Source organism: Canis aureus, chromosome 3 (genome assembly GCF_053574225.1).
Source record: "Canis aureus isolate CA01 chromosome 3, VMU_Caureus_v.1.0, whole genome shotgun sequence".
NCBI classification, from domain to species: domain Eukaryota; kingdom Metazoa; phylum Chordata; class Mammalia; order Carnivora; family Canidae; genus Canis; species Canis aureus.
In genome coordinates this window covers 45,460,831-45,476,336 of record NC_135613.1, presented here as the reverse complement: position 1 = coordinate 45,476,336, position 15,506 = coordinate 45,460,831, and the positions used below count along the sequence as shown (strand labels likewise).

General features: G+C 34.8%; 1 protein-coding gene across 20 annotated transcripts in view; it reads right to left on the bottom strand.

Annotated features, from left to right (window-relative positions):
* MIER1 (MIER1 transcriptional regulator) overlaps positions 1-15,506 on the bottom strand; it is a 59,221-nt gene that overhangs the window by 28,465 nt on the left and 15,250 nt on the right. For 11 of the 20 annotated variants that reach the window (XM_077892210.1, XM_077892218.1, XM_077892208.1 and 8 more), the window contains 2 exons: positions 14,872-14,896; positions 10,111-10,256 (listed from right to left, as the gene is read on the bottom strand). In XM_077892210.1, coding sequence (XP_077748336.1) covers positions 10,111-10,256; positions 14,872-14,896 — 171 coding nt within the window. Of the gene's footprint in view, positions 1-10,110; positions 10,257-14,700; positions 14,738-14,871; positions 14,897-15,506 lie in introns of those variants that run through there. The other 9 variants (XM_077892206.1, XM_077892207.1, XM_077892211.1 and 6 more) reach the window with 3 other exon arrangements.

The window sequence follows — 15,506 nt, the reverse complement described above, 5'->3', positions numbered from 1 at the left end:
AAATAAATAAAAAAAAATTAAAAAAAAAAAAAAAAAGAGACTAATCAATTCCAATAGCTAACAACAAAGCCTTTAAGCATAATAAAACATGACACTGGTTTAGAACTGTTCTGTGTAATCAATTCAGTAAATGTATACTGACAGTCAACACTATATACAGATGCTCACACTTAAAATACCATAAATAATTTGGGAGTGGGAAAATATAATTAGAAGAGAGATTGGAAACTAAGTTAACATACTCAGAAAAGGAGATGAAATTCACAGCCCAGTCCAAACATATTAAAATAAAATGGTAATGATACAGGAATAATACTGGGTTTTATTAGCCATACTTTCTTTTCTAGGGTTACTTAAAATTATATATAAAACCTGTTAGGCAATCTTTGCTATCTATTTCACAAAACTGTTATATTACCTCCAACCCACAGATGGGGAAACGCAGGCTCAGAAATTAAGCAATCTCTCCCCAAATCATACAAGTTATAAGTAGTAGAGCCAGATTTCAAGTCTAATTCCAAGAGCCCACACTCATAAGTATATCATGCTGCCTCAACCAGGGATCAATCCATAATAAATATACCTTCTGAGGGTAAAATGAAGAAAAATCCATATGCAATGAAATCAAGTTTTCTACAGAAGGTATTCATGCTATAGAAGGTACTCACTCTAATTAGTAATCAAGTGATAATATAAAGTATCAGGGAAATTGAAGCATTCTGACTATAAAAAGAAAATTCTGAGAGCCCTGATCGATGACTTGCAGCAGCCACAACCTGAATGGTGGTAACGCTATCAGGTAAGGAACTACCACTCCAGCTGAATGACCAGCTGGCATACTTAACTGACATCTCCTACTGTGTTTCCTAAAGTGCAATAGCAAACAGTGCTTGAGGTGTTCAAAGACGTAGTTCATGCAGCTATCTGGTCTACGTACCAAGGACCTGGTACAGGAGTCAGAAATTTGGAATTAGAAGATCAGGATTTAAGAACTAAAGCAGAACTTCAAAATCAAGAAAATGGAGTAAGAGAAAGATATACAAAAGGTTGGTTGTATACACAATAAGAAGAAACAGGTGCCATAAAGTGTCTTCTATATGCCAGGCCTTTGTGGTAAGTACTTTGATTCCACTATCTTATTCTCTTCTCTGTCCTGAACAATAGTAGAGTAAGAATATTATGTAATCTTGACAGATTTTTAAAAGTACCAGTGGGAGTATTTACTACCTTTATTTAGAAATAAGAAAACTAAGTAGAAATAAAGACCATGCTCTGACAGGTATTTTCTATTAATACCTAGACCTAACCCCAGCTCCTATTTCCCATGAACTCATTCTGTACCACAAATTAGAATGTATAACAATGGCAGTCACTACTATGAACAAGAGCCAAAGAAGTCACTAGTGTAAGGGCCAAACCAAAAAAAAACCCACCTCAACGTAAGTTTGCAACTAACATTTATTAAGAATTCATGAAGCACTTCCTATTTATCTCATCTTTAAAACTTCCTTAATATAGACTGCTATTACCTCTAATTTTTATAAGCGAGATAATGATACTATGAAAGATTACACAAAATGGATATATTATGAATCACATGTCCTCAGGCTCTACCTTTGGTCTGTCATTCAAGAGCAGCAGAATCACCTTAGAGTTTATCAAAACACAGTGCTGGGCCCCACCCCAAAGTTTCTACTACAGTAGGGCAGAGGTGGAGACTGAGTATGCATATTTCCTATGAGCCAGGTAATACTGATGCTCTTGGTATCGGACTACCTTTAGAATCATGTATCTCATGGTATACCTGCAAATTTCCTTTCCAATGGAGAAAATAAAGCTTGATTATTATCTTTACTAAAGTTTATCACTAACACCTGACACCTAGTTCAGTTATGTGTCAAAAGAGTATGTGACATACTAAGTGCATGAAAAGGAATTGTTTTTAAATCACTCTCAGGAATGTGGAATGTCTCATGTCCATGGTTAGGTCAAGATTCTTTCCTCCTAGATAAGCATTTACAAAGTATGACTCACTTTAGCTTTCTTCCAGGCATCCAAGATGCCAAAAGAAGGCTAAGGGTAAGAAGATGGCCCCAACTCCTGCTGTCATGAGGAAACAGGAAGCCAAGAAGGTAGTAGATCCATTTGAGAAAAGACCCAAGAATTCTGGTATGGGACATGATATCCAGCCCAAAAGGGACCCCACCTACTTTGTCATATGTCCCTGCTATATCCAATTGCAGCAGCGAAGGGCTATTTCTTATAAATATCTGAAACTGCCTCCTGGGATTAACCAGTTCACCCGGCTTTGGACCACCAAACATCTACTCAACTGCTTAAGCTGGCCCACAAATACAGATCAAAGACACAGAGAAGCAGCAGAGATTGTTGGCCCAGGCAGAATGTCCCCATTAAGAGGTCACCTGTCCTCCCAGCAGGGGTTAATACTGTCACCATCTTAGTGTAAAAATGAGAAGGCTCAGCTGGTAGTGATTGCACATGCTGTGGATCCCACTGAGCTGGCTGTCTTCTACCTTGCCCTGTGCTGTAAAAAGGGGAAGGCCAGGCTGGACCATCTGTGCCACAGGAAGACCTGCAATACTGTCGCCTTCACAAAGGTGAACTCAGAAGACAAAGAAGCTCTGGCTAAGCTGGTGCAAGGTATCGGGACCAATTACAATAACAGATATAATGAGATCTGCTGTCACTGGAGAGGCAACATTCTGGGTACAAAGTAGGTGGTTCATACTGCCAAGCAGGAAAAGGCAAAGGCTAAAGAACTGACCACCAAACTGAGCTAAGGGCACACTACTGAGTGTTCTGCTTATAAAAGTAATTAAAAGTTCTTTTTCAAAAAAAAAAAAAAAAAAGGAAGAAGAAGAAATATGACTCACTTTACAATTCATTTCTTAAAGAAAAATTTAAAACCACTTATAATATTGGCTAAGCAGAGAACAGAGGAGAGTCAAAAGTGGTTGATCACAGTACACTGGAGGAGACTTGATTGAATGTGAGGAAATCGTAACAGAACTGGCAAATAAAGTCATTTAAGCCAGAGCAAATGACTACTGCACAAGTACAGGAAAAAAAAGAATACCCGCATTACCCTGATTAGAGCAGAAGGCATTGTAGTAACTAAAATAAGAAAGTTAAACCTGGTATTTTTACCTACCTTCTCTAGTTATACTTAGTTTCTAGTAGTAAATGTTATACCCTACTTTTGACTCCATTTGAGAGTAACTGTTGAGCAGTGATTAACATTGGAAAGACTTAGGGAAAATTATACACATAATAAAATGTTCAAGATGGACTTTGGCAGGGAAAGATCTAATTTGCCAGAGACAGAGCTAGGTTGGAATCCACTGCTATTGTTTACATGTAGTATAATTACAACCTAAACTAAATTAGTGGATGTGGTAAAGAAAAAACTTGAGACCCCAAAGAAATCAAAAAGAATTTAACCATGAGTAAAGAATGATCAAGAGGTCCTGATGACATTGAATCGGTATTCCAGACACTCTTTGTGCACAGATACACATTCACAGGACTTCTAAAAATAGTTCTAACAAATATTAAAAACCAAAAAATTAAAAACAGTAAAGTCCTAAAAAGTTCCAATAAACTTCAAAGTTAATTTTAGGTGGCTTCATGTGTAAACAAAATATCCTTGCCTATTCCAACAAGAAAATGCTTAATTTTAAAAACAAGGAGTAATATAGTGGTTTTATGCTTTTGCTTAGGCATTAAGCTTTAACTTAACCTATCACCCAGTATCAAGTTAGAAAGCAACAGGTTCCTAAGCAACAATCAAGACCCACTGAAGAATACAACAGAGTTTGACATTAGTATGGAAAGTATCTTACTTGATCTAAGGTAAAAAGTAAATATCTTTGCAGTAAAACACAGCTACAACTACGGTAAAAATCAAAATCAAATTTTGCTGAGGAATCCCCAACTTCAAATTCAAGTAGCGTTTATTATGTCCCTACTATGTATTATATAAGATTTAACAAATATCTTATAAGGCTAATTCATTGTTGTCTGCCCCCTCCTCACCCCAATCCTTTCTCTTTCTATTTCCATATTCAGCTTCTTCCAGGAAATATTTCCTCCATTCCAAGCATGTATTTTGATTGAGAGCTCATTTTCTGGACTATATATATACACATATATATCATCTGATCCCACTGGAATCACTGCATTCCCTCCCTGCCACAGGTCTGGAATGGGACATGACCCAAACCTGGCCATAGTTTGTTTCCAGATGTGTACCATCAGCAATTAAAGAAACAGAGTATCTAAAGCAGTACATTTTGGAGACCTGGAAACTGACAGCACATATAGAAAGTTGATCTTAAAAAGGATACCACTACTTAGAACAGCAAAAATAGAAAATACCTTCTGGTGGCACTTTAGTCCTTAAGGCCTAGATATCTCCCCGTCCTTAATAAAATTACATGAGCCTTACATTAAATTCCTCATTTTGCCTAAGTTAGTTCAAGATGGATTTCTATTATTTGCCCCCAAATATTCTGATATAAACAGTAATGGTATTCTGTAAAACAAATGTTTCTTGTCATTTCCCTCTGAAAAAAAGACTAAAAGCTGAATAAACATGGCTGATGGTACACTATTACATCAGGACCTATCAGTCACCTGTTCCAGACAATCTCGCATTAACTTATATTGTCAAAGTCTATATCCTACAAGGTACTAAGTAATAAGTAGCTTTCCTCACATTCAACTGAAACATCACAATAAAGTAGCAGTGTCTTCTTACCATTTATACAAGTGATAAGAGTATAGAAATGAGGAAAACAAAGTGAAAGAGAAAAATCACAAGTCAAGTAGAGTGGATTTTCAAAGTTTGGGGGGTTATAAATTTCTTTGAGAATTTTACAAATGATATAACTATTAAGATTCGTTGAGTGATTATCATGTAGGACACTGTACTACATGTTTTGTATAATAAAACTGAAGCTTAAAGACATTAACTTGTCCAAAATCACACATTTGCAGTTGAGTTTTGAACCAGGCAGTGTGACGAAATGCTTTATAATGCCTTTACACATATATGCTATACACTGCGTTCCTTGAAACCTGACCCTAGGTTAAGTGTACCTCATCCTGATGGAGTGTGAAATAAGATGTACTGAGTTGACAGACTGTAAGAACTATAAAGGAAGATATGGACATAGCACAAAATGAATAAAAATACACGAATGTGGACTATACCTGCATGCTGTGTTTTAAGAAATAAGTTAACATATAGGCACTATAATGATCCTGTCTGTGTAACCTAAAGGGAGGCTAGATGGAAGTGAAAAGAATACTTTTTAAAAGACAAACATGAAATAAATAAATAAATAAATAAATAAATAAATAAATAAATAACTGACAAACATATTATCTGAAGTTAAATAAGTCCTTTAACTTCGAAACAATATGGTAAAGTTACCAAATAAGCCCCATTCAAGGGCCATTTGGTGGATGGACAAAGTACTCTTCTTCTACCTTGTATCACAAATGATTTACCAATAAATGCTCATGAAGGAAGAAGGGAAGAAGAAGGAAGACTAATGTCCAGCCAGAATGGTCGAGGGACTATATCCAGACTGGACTAGAGACAGTTCCTAAGGTAACCAACCTCTTGGGGTTAGGGCTTCACTACAGGATAAACTGTAAAGGGATTGAGGGCAGTGAACTTTTCTTTATAATTCCCACAATGGGGTTTCTTCTTATTCAATATGATTCTCGTGTGTATATTTAAAAAAAAAAAAAAAAGCTCAATCTCTCACATTTTAATCTTTATTTTCTAGTTCTAGAGATTCACCAGATGGTATGTGTCTAGCACTTCAAGGTGAATATTAAGTATAATATCATTATTATGTAATTTTTAGAAGACACAAATACATAAAGATATAGCTGATCCCGATCCCTCTTCTTCCAGACTGCTACGATTATGCCATTCAAAGGAAGACTGTGAATTTTAAGAGTACATCTGAAAAACAGCTAAACCAACCTACATATGGCTATTCCTAGCAAAAAGTCTATTTACTATAGGAATGATTCTGACATTCTTCTAAGATCACCACAATAAATCCCGACCAGCGTATCTAACTCTGCTAAGACATTTAAAAGGTAAACTTCTATAACTACCTTTATATTGATTCATGCCTGTATTGAACTGTACTGAAATGTAACAATAAAAATTAAAGCATCTTACTTTTTCACTTAAAATTTTAGACTTCAAACTGAATGAACTTAAAACTACAGGTCACGCAGTTATTGATAACTCCTGAATGGATTAGCTCTCAGAATTCTGCCACAATTACACCAAAAGTTCATTTCATATAATCAACATGCCAGGTAAAAACCACCTGATTCTTGAGAGAACTGTTTAATGTTTCATTTCTCTAAGAGAAAAATCAGTAATCAATATGAGAAAATATTACTCATTTTTAAAACATGAACCAAACCAAACTGGTTTTTGTTTTTACCTAAAGAGTTTGTATTTATACTGGCCCTGAACTAGCTTAGCTGCACGTTACAGATAAATGCATTGTTGATTTTGCACAACTTAAACCTAAGCCTTAATTATTGTGGGAAAAGTCAGAAGCATCTGAGAAGGTGTCTAAGACTGCCTGGATGAAGAGAATAGTAAGAAAGACAGGTTCCCTGTCTCTCTTTCTTTCATATTCTCTACAAATACTTCCATTTTAAGTTTTTTCCCTAAGAAGTGTCATCTGAAAACAAATTTGGGGAGGCTATAAAAGACTCGAAGAGGCAGAATAAAGGAGAAATGGGAAAAGCTAATACATACCCAAACTTTTAGCAAAGCCCATTGCCAATTTTGTGGAAGAAAACAGTAATCCTTCTACTGCGTAACCTGTATTGATTATCTCCTCTTGACTAACTACTTAATCATATGAGTAATGTAGAAGGTGAGAAAATGGAAAATACAAGATTTTCATCCTTTAAGTATTATCCCATGATTGGTTACTCAGAAGCAAAAATATATCTAAAGTGATACATATTTCATAGGCAAATAATTGCCTTTCCACTTATGAATATATGAAGGGACTGTTGTTTCCTTCAATGTTCATCTAGATTCTGAATCATTCAAACAAATTATACCAGTCTTGTGAATGACTTTCCAGCCTCTTCAAAAGAACAGTTTTGACTCCAGGCTCTTCATGTACTTTTTAACCCATTCTTAAAGAGCTTTTATTAACAACTATACATAATTGCCACTAAAACCAATTCCATTTTAACTTAAAATAATAAAATACTGAATTGCCTAGGCACTGTGGATTAAGTCAGCTTTAATTACTGAAAGATCTAAAATGCGACCATCTGACAAGATTTGAATAGGTATTAATAGGATTCCTTTTCTCACTGTTTAAATGTACACTTTAAAAAGTTCCAAACTAAAAAAAATAAAAATAATAAATAAAATAAAATAAAATAAAATAAAATAAAATAAAATAAAATAAAATAAAATAAAATAAAAGTTCCAAACTGGGCAGCCTGGGTGGCTCAGCGGTTTAGCGCGGCCTTCTGCCTAGGGCCTGATCCTGGAGACCCAGGATCGAGTCCCGCGTTGGGCTCCCGGCATGGGGCCTGCTTCTCCCCCTGCCTGTGTCTCTGCCTCTCTCTCTCTCTGTGTCTCTTGAATAAATAAATAAAATCTTTAAAAAAATTAAAAAATAAAAAGTTCCAAACTGAAGTTTAGTCTTTATTACTACAAAAGTACAAGAATTCATTTTTCCATGATATTACGTACTCCAAATGCTTAAAGGTTGACATGATGTCTTATTTCTTCTTTTATCAGAGAGTACAGATCATATATGTAGTACATTTTAATAAGAGCATACTATATTGATTTCTCCATTCATTCAAAATGTTTGAGCACTCTTAAGTACCAAGAAATACCTTGGTGAATAAAACAGACACTGTCCCTCTTTTTATAGAACTAAAGGAGAACAGAGATGATAAATTAGACAAACATGTAACTACAAATTGTGTCGGTTATAAACCAAACATTGGACGGGGTATAGTGGTTAAGAAAAGCTAATTAGGAGAAAGGTAAGGTCACTCTAAGGAGGCAACATTAAGACCAGACTTAAGGGGATCCCTAGGTGGCGCAGCGGTTTGGCGCCTGCCTTTGGCCTAGGGCGCGATCCTGGAGACCCGGGATCGAATCCCACATCGGGCTCCCAGTGCATGGAGCCTGCTTCTCCCTCTGCCTGTGTCTCTGCCTCTCTCTCTCTCTCTCTCTCTCTCTCTGTGACTATCATAAATAAATAAAAATTAAAAAAAAAAAAAAAAAAAGACCAGACTTAAGAGGATAAGGAGCCAGTCTCAAAAAAATACATATCAAGGAGTAGGAATGAATTGTAAAGCCTTCAAGCAGAAAGAAACAGCACATCTAAGAACAGAAGCAGGTGGTGTGGCTATTTAATAGCATGACAGGGGTAGCATGTATTTTAATACATGGATAAAGGACCATATCATGCAGGTGGCCTGGCGGCCAAGGAATCTGGATTTTCTTCCTGTGTAAGAGAAATCCCCTGAAGAGATTTTAAATAAAACGCTGACACAAATGGTTATTTGGAAAAGACCATCATGGCTATTATAGAAATATACCGGAGGGAAAATGGTAAAAGAGGAAATGGGGAAAATCCAATTAAGAAGCTATTGTAATAGTCTAGGCTAGAAATGATGGTGACCTGACCTAGAGTGTGGCAGCAGAGATCAAACAACAGTCAGGTAAGAGGGATATTTGTGAGTAGAAATGATAAGCTTATTTAGGACCAAGTACTGAGACTGAAGAAAGAGGACCCCCTGATTTCTTAGGCAACAAAGTAAAATAGTGCCATTTTTTATTGAGCTGAAGACATGGAAGGAACAGATAAGGGAAAAACATCAACCAACAGTTCTGCTTTGAATATTTAAGATTTATTTATTTATTTTTAAAGAAATTTTTTAGAAAGATTTATTTATGTTTGAAAGAGAGAGAGCATGCACAAGACAGAGAGCGGGCAGGAGGTAGGGCAGACACAGAATCTTCAAGCAGACTACCCACTGAGCACAGAGCCCACTGTGGGGCTTGACCATATAACCCAGATATCATGACCTAAGTCAAAACCAAGAGTCGAATGCTTAACAGACTGAGCCACTCAGGCACCTTTTAGACACTTAAAATGTAAAGATGTCTACTGAGATATTCAAGCAGAAATGTTAAGCAGAGGGTTAGATAAAACTGGGGACGGGGAATATGTTAATGTTAAAGAATACTGATATCACAGGAATAGATTAGATCAGATCACCTAATTTAGTAATTTTCAAATTTGATGTATATACATCCCACAGAGATTCTAATTCAGTATGCCTGGGGAGAGGTATAGGAATCTGCATTCTGAAGCAGCTGACCTTCACGCTACATTTTGAGGAGCACTGACTTACAGAGAGAAGAAAGTCCAAAACTGAGATTTGGGGAATTCCAAATTTAAACCTTGGGTAAAGAAAGATGAGACTGCAAATGGCACTGAATTGAAACAAACAGAGAGGAAAACCTAGACAGTGGATACTCCGGAATTCAAATAAAAGAAGGAGCAGTAATTCTTGAATATGGGTGAGAGTGAAGAACAGAGAAAAGTGACTGACAGAACAGTAAGGTCATTGGTCATCTTTACAGGAAGGGGCAGAGGTTATCTAGAGCACTTTAGGGAATAAATGGGAAATGAAGAAGATGATAACCACGATTAAGAACCTGAGATCATCATACCTGAGCTGAAATCAAGAGTTGAGATGATTAACTGACTGAACCACCCAAGCATCCTCTTTATATAGACATTTTTGACTGGATACCTGTGATGTTTTACTAAAATAACTATTTTAATTCTATTCCATGTAATAGTAATTCTTTTTTTAAAAAATGCCTTTCATTTCAAACTTTCAATATTGCACCTACAACCACATAACATTTTTCAGTATCAATTATATACATCATTTTTCCCAAAAAACAAAGGTAGAGAACCAAAATTTCAAATATTTCCACTCTCCACAAAAAAGCTGTAACTACTTCATCCTCTAGCTCTTATTTACCCTTGCAAGATCCTCTATTTCAGAACTGAAGTTTGTTTCTCCTTCCATCATTTCTTCCTCTTCTAATGTTCGTTCATCATCAAAATCATGAACCAGCATGTCAGCTGATGGATCAAATTCATGGTCATCTGATGTTGCCGAACCTCCTGGTAAAAAATATTTTTAAAAGTATAATAAGTTAAATTGTTATCTTATTTATATTAATTTAATGGGCATGTTATTTGTAGCTGGATAGAAGTCAAATAAAAGTATCAGAGAAAAGCTATGCACATTAAGTATTGTATTTTCTATAATTCTTGCCCTTACTTATTACCTACCCTCTACAAAAAAATCTCTTCTCTAAGGGATTATTTTTTGCCCGGTTTCACCTTTATTTATTCACAGTTAAAATTACAACTAGTATGGGGGATAGGAGAGTACAGCTTTAAAAATGTAGGTACAGCTTTTAAAGTGTACTTTCATTTAAACATGAAATTTCAGTTGTAAAGAATAAAAGGTCATATCAAATAGAATGATCATTCGTGTGAGAAAAATCACAATTCTTAATCATTTGATATTTAATAGACCCAATGAGCATGAATCCTTATGGCCCATGAGAATAAGCTGTGTGAAATATACAGTCAGATGAATAAACAGTCTAATAAAAATACAGCTGCACTCAAGTAGTAGTCTATTAGTTCTTCCACAAAAACATATTTTAACATATAGGTAGCTATCCTTAACTTACTTAATTGATTTTGGTCTGAAATAATTCAGATATAGAATATAAAACCAAAATTTATTAAAACTGCATAGAGAACTCTTATGAAAGTCATTAAAAATATTCCAATAGTTAACTAGTGTGTAAGCTAATCTATTTTTAGCCTGGTGGCTGGGGAATACTGCTATACTCAATAGGGTCAAGCCTGTAGTATTAGATTGCAAATACGTGGCATATACATTCTGTAAACCATCCCCACATTTGGCTATTGCCAAACTTGGACTTAAGTTTACAAAAACATGTTTTTACTAATAAACAAGTTACTTAACATTTAAAAAATCAATCAGCAATTTCTTTTAACAATTTAAACTGTTAAACTGCTATAAGTTGTATTAATAAAAATTTATATTAATAAAGATTAACATCATTAATTAGTAATATATTACATCAATATACTCTTTCTTCAGTCCAGTAAGAGAACCAGGAAGTAAAACAAAGAGTCAAAAGGCTAAATTTCTTGAAAAGCAGACTATTAGGGATAAAGGGTGCCTAAGGCTGAAGGTTCTTGTCATCTCCCTTAATTTTCAGTGTAAATACCATTTTTCAGTGCTTACTGTGTGCCAAATACTATGGCTCAAGCATGTCACATACATTATATTTCATTTAATCTTCGAATAATCCTATGAAAACAAAAATGTGATGCGCATGTTTAAACTCATGGAACCAGTAGGTGGCAAGGATGTAACTTAAATCCTGGGTCTACAAATTCTAATGCCTGTGCTTTTACTGTACTCCAAGCCTCCTGCAAGCCCTAGCCTCAGAAACAGTAGGTATCTTGCCTCAAATACTTGAAGAGAACTTGTTTTTCTTACAAAGAAAAAAAATTTAAGTAGGACCTAAACTCAAAACCCTGAGATCAAGACGTGGATGCTTAACCAACGGAGCCACCCAGGTACGCTGCAGAGAACCTATTTTTACTAAGATGGGTGAACTGCAAGCCAGGTCAGGTGGTAAAGCACTTAGAAGTCACTCTGCTCTTCGAGGAAGACTGATATTAAATATGAAATAACTAAATACATAACTTCTAAATCAGGTATTACCTTATAATACAAATGAGTTTAAAAACACTATCAAAGACAAAATGACTTGAAGACTTTAGAATGACTTAAAAACATATTTTATAGTTTCTATAATATCAATTTCTTTGGAGAATTAAGAAATTAAGTATGGCATAATTTTATTAGGTCATCTTAGTACTGGTTGAGGGACTGGACACAAAAATTCCATGAGAGCAGCTTGAGAGCTCCTAATTTAGTTGCAATTTTGTCCCAACCATTATCCCTTCTTTTTGAGTTTTTAAAGAAAAATGTTCCCAAAACTTTTCAGTTGACTCAGCAATCTTCTAAGATGTTTATTCAATAATCATGTATTCCTACAAATAATGCTCTATTTTTCTTCTTCTTTGTAGGCAGGAAGATCCTAAAACTACCTCACACCACCATCCTGTATACTATTATCCTAATCATAACATATAATTCCTATTGAATACAAATACTGTAAAAAAAATAATTATGCTTAATTCCTAACAACTTATACTCTTCCACTAACTTAAAAAAAAAAAAACTCACATGAATACATAGCACCAAACTATGAATGTTGTATTACTTACCTAAAGTCTCCCATTTTTTGTTTTTTGCAAAGCCAATTATATTTAAAGCTTTGCCACTTCACCCTCTCACTACATGAAATACCAAACGGTTGGTAAACCTTTTTCCCCTTCTTATTCCAATGCTTTCTCTACAAATACACTGCACTGTTTTCTGCTAACTTTCAATTTCACATCTTTTCTTGCCTTAATCTGACTTCTTCGTTTAATCCAGCTTTTTTACTTTGTTGAAACCAATTAACCATCCTGTTCCTTTTTGTTAATTACTAGGCCCACTGTTAAGCTGTCTGCTAGAGGTAAAAAAAAAAAAAAAAAAAATCCCTAAAATAAATTATTAGAGGTATGGAGTCTGCTGCTTTGTGTAAATAAATATGCTTCAGAGTTAAGGCAAATACCAGTTTGGTCATAAAACTGTATCCTACTAAAAATTACTAAAAGGCACCCTACATCTTTTCAAAGATTCAAAAGGTAAACTTTATAACACATCATGTGACTCATTTAATAATTTTATTTCCTTCCCTTCTCTAAATCCCCACCTCTTATGGCTACTAGTCTTACGAGTAAAGCCCTGTATTGTACCTCCACAGGTTTACACTGGTAAAGTCTATAGACAAACCACTGAGCCTGGGTCATGTGACTGTAATTAGTAACATCAATTCCAAAGTACAGATGTTACAAAGGCCACAGCTTTTTACCAGTGGACCAAATTTTTTTTACATTGAAGCCTCTATTCTTGGTTTTTCCCCACCAACTTTTGTTAACTGCCTACAGCTAGTATTACTTCAAGTAGTAAAGGCCATCAAAGATATTTGTATTCTTCAAGCTCCACTATTCCAGTTCAGCATATGCCAATTCAAATCCAAAGGAAAATGAGAAACCCATTTAATTTCACTTTTGAAGTAATTACTTTTTTTTGTGCCTAATAGATTACCTGATGAATGTCTCAAAAATTCATAGAAAAATATCTAAAACTCTATCAGCAATGTGACAACATTAACAAAAACAACTAGAACCTATTTTTTTTTTTTTAGAACCTATTTTTTTTTTATGAAAAGATGTGTTTGAAAGAAAAAAAAATTGGGAACAATTCCATGTCCTAAAAAGGATATAATAATCTGCTATTTATCTGAGGTCAGATTACTTCCAACCTCAACCACCCAAACATATTTATAAAACTAAGAAGTTAAAAAAAAAGTCCTTGAGTTTCAGAAATGTCACAAAGCCTACTCTACTTTACTCCCAATCATATTAGAAAGAGTAAGATATTTGCAGCTGAAATAAATATGACAAAACTCACAATCAATTGAGCACACTAGTCATTTAGAAGGGATCTGAAGGTAGACTAGTCTAGCTCCCATTCGATATATTATACTACACAAAGTACAATGATTTGTATTCATGAAAAAGACCTCAAACCATTAAAAAAAAGGCACATATTAAGCATTTTTACAAACATTCTCTGAAACTTACAACAGAAAGATTGCTTGGATAATCTGGAGAATTCAGTAACACATCATACCTAAATATTCAAATAAAATATTACCATGTCTCAGAGAGCTCTCTTTCTGACTTTTTCACTGTATTATTCCTTAATTCACGTACTCCATTGAAGAAGTTAGTCTTCTCTCTTAAAGTCCCAGGACACTGAGGCAAAGACTGGACTCTTTCCTGACTGCTTTTTAGCTCCAACCAATTGTTGCTATGCAAGAATGCTGTGTCAGAACCTCTAACTAATCATGGGAAGCCTAAATTCAGATTTTATATAAAATCATCTTATTTTTAAGATCACAACAAAGGCCAAACAAAAAACTTTTGTGACCCAGACATATTCAAATCACATGTTTGCAGCCTCTAAGTTAAGAAAAAATGAATCTGTACTGTATTTGGAAGAGAATATGAAACTCCAAACCTACATGGTGTGAGGGTACAACTTGAGGATACTCAAAACTAAACATAACCTACTTAGTTTACAACATTAAATATTAATTTTTGAGTGTTTTGGTTATACTATTTTTTTCCTCCCTCACTAAAAGCATTTATTTTTTTCTCAAATACTTTGAGTTTCCTGCACAAATTATTTCTAAGAAGTTAATGACTCCTTTTGAAAACATACACTTCATATATACTTGAAATCAAATAACAAAACCTTAAGAAATGCACATAATAATTAATTAAAAAAGTGAACCCACAAATAGTCATGAGGTTGAACTCACAGCAGCCTCACCTGTACTTTCATGGGCAGTCAAATATTTCATCCATTTCTTTTTTCCCCAGAGAAAAGAAGCATTCAGAAGAAAAGCAAGTCAGATAATAGTCTAACTCCTCTAGCCTTTTTATAACTAATAGGACAAACATTAGTCAAATAGAAATTACAGAAAACATAGAAAATACTTACCTGGACTTGAAGACTCAACAGATGGCTGGAGGGAAGGGGGGAGAAAAGAAGAAAAATTATCTTTGTGTAGTGACTTTTTACAAAATTTAAAGGAATTATTCAATGGCTAGCATGACCCCCAAAACCACAGTAAGCTCTAATGTCTGAATTATCCAAGTCAAACTAAAACCTTCTATATAATCCTTTCTCTGATATTATGTTTATTTAAACATAGAGAAAAATTCCAAACACTCCTGAATCTAGAAACAAAGATAACAATAAGGAATTGATTCAGATTTTAAAGGCAAATATAGGTCATAAAATAGGTAGTTTAAGAGATCTGATTTTGGATCTTGGAACATTCTAAAATATTTTCTCCTTTCGGACAAACATTATATGGTCTCATTCATTTGGGGAATATAAAAAATAGTGAAACGGAATAAAGGGGAAAGGAGAAAAAATGAGTGGGAAATATCAGAAAGGGAGACAGAACACAAGAGACTCCTAACTCTGGGAAACGAACTAGGGGTGGTGGAAGGGGAGGTGGGCAGGGGGTGGAGGTGACTGGGAGGGGGGCACTTGATGGGATGAGCACTGGGTGTTATTCTATATGTTGGCAAATTGAACAATAAAAAATAAATTTATAAAACAAACAA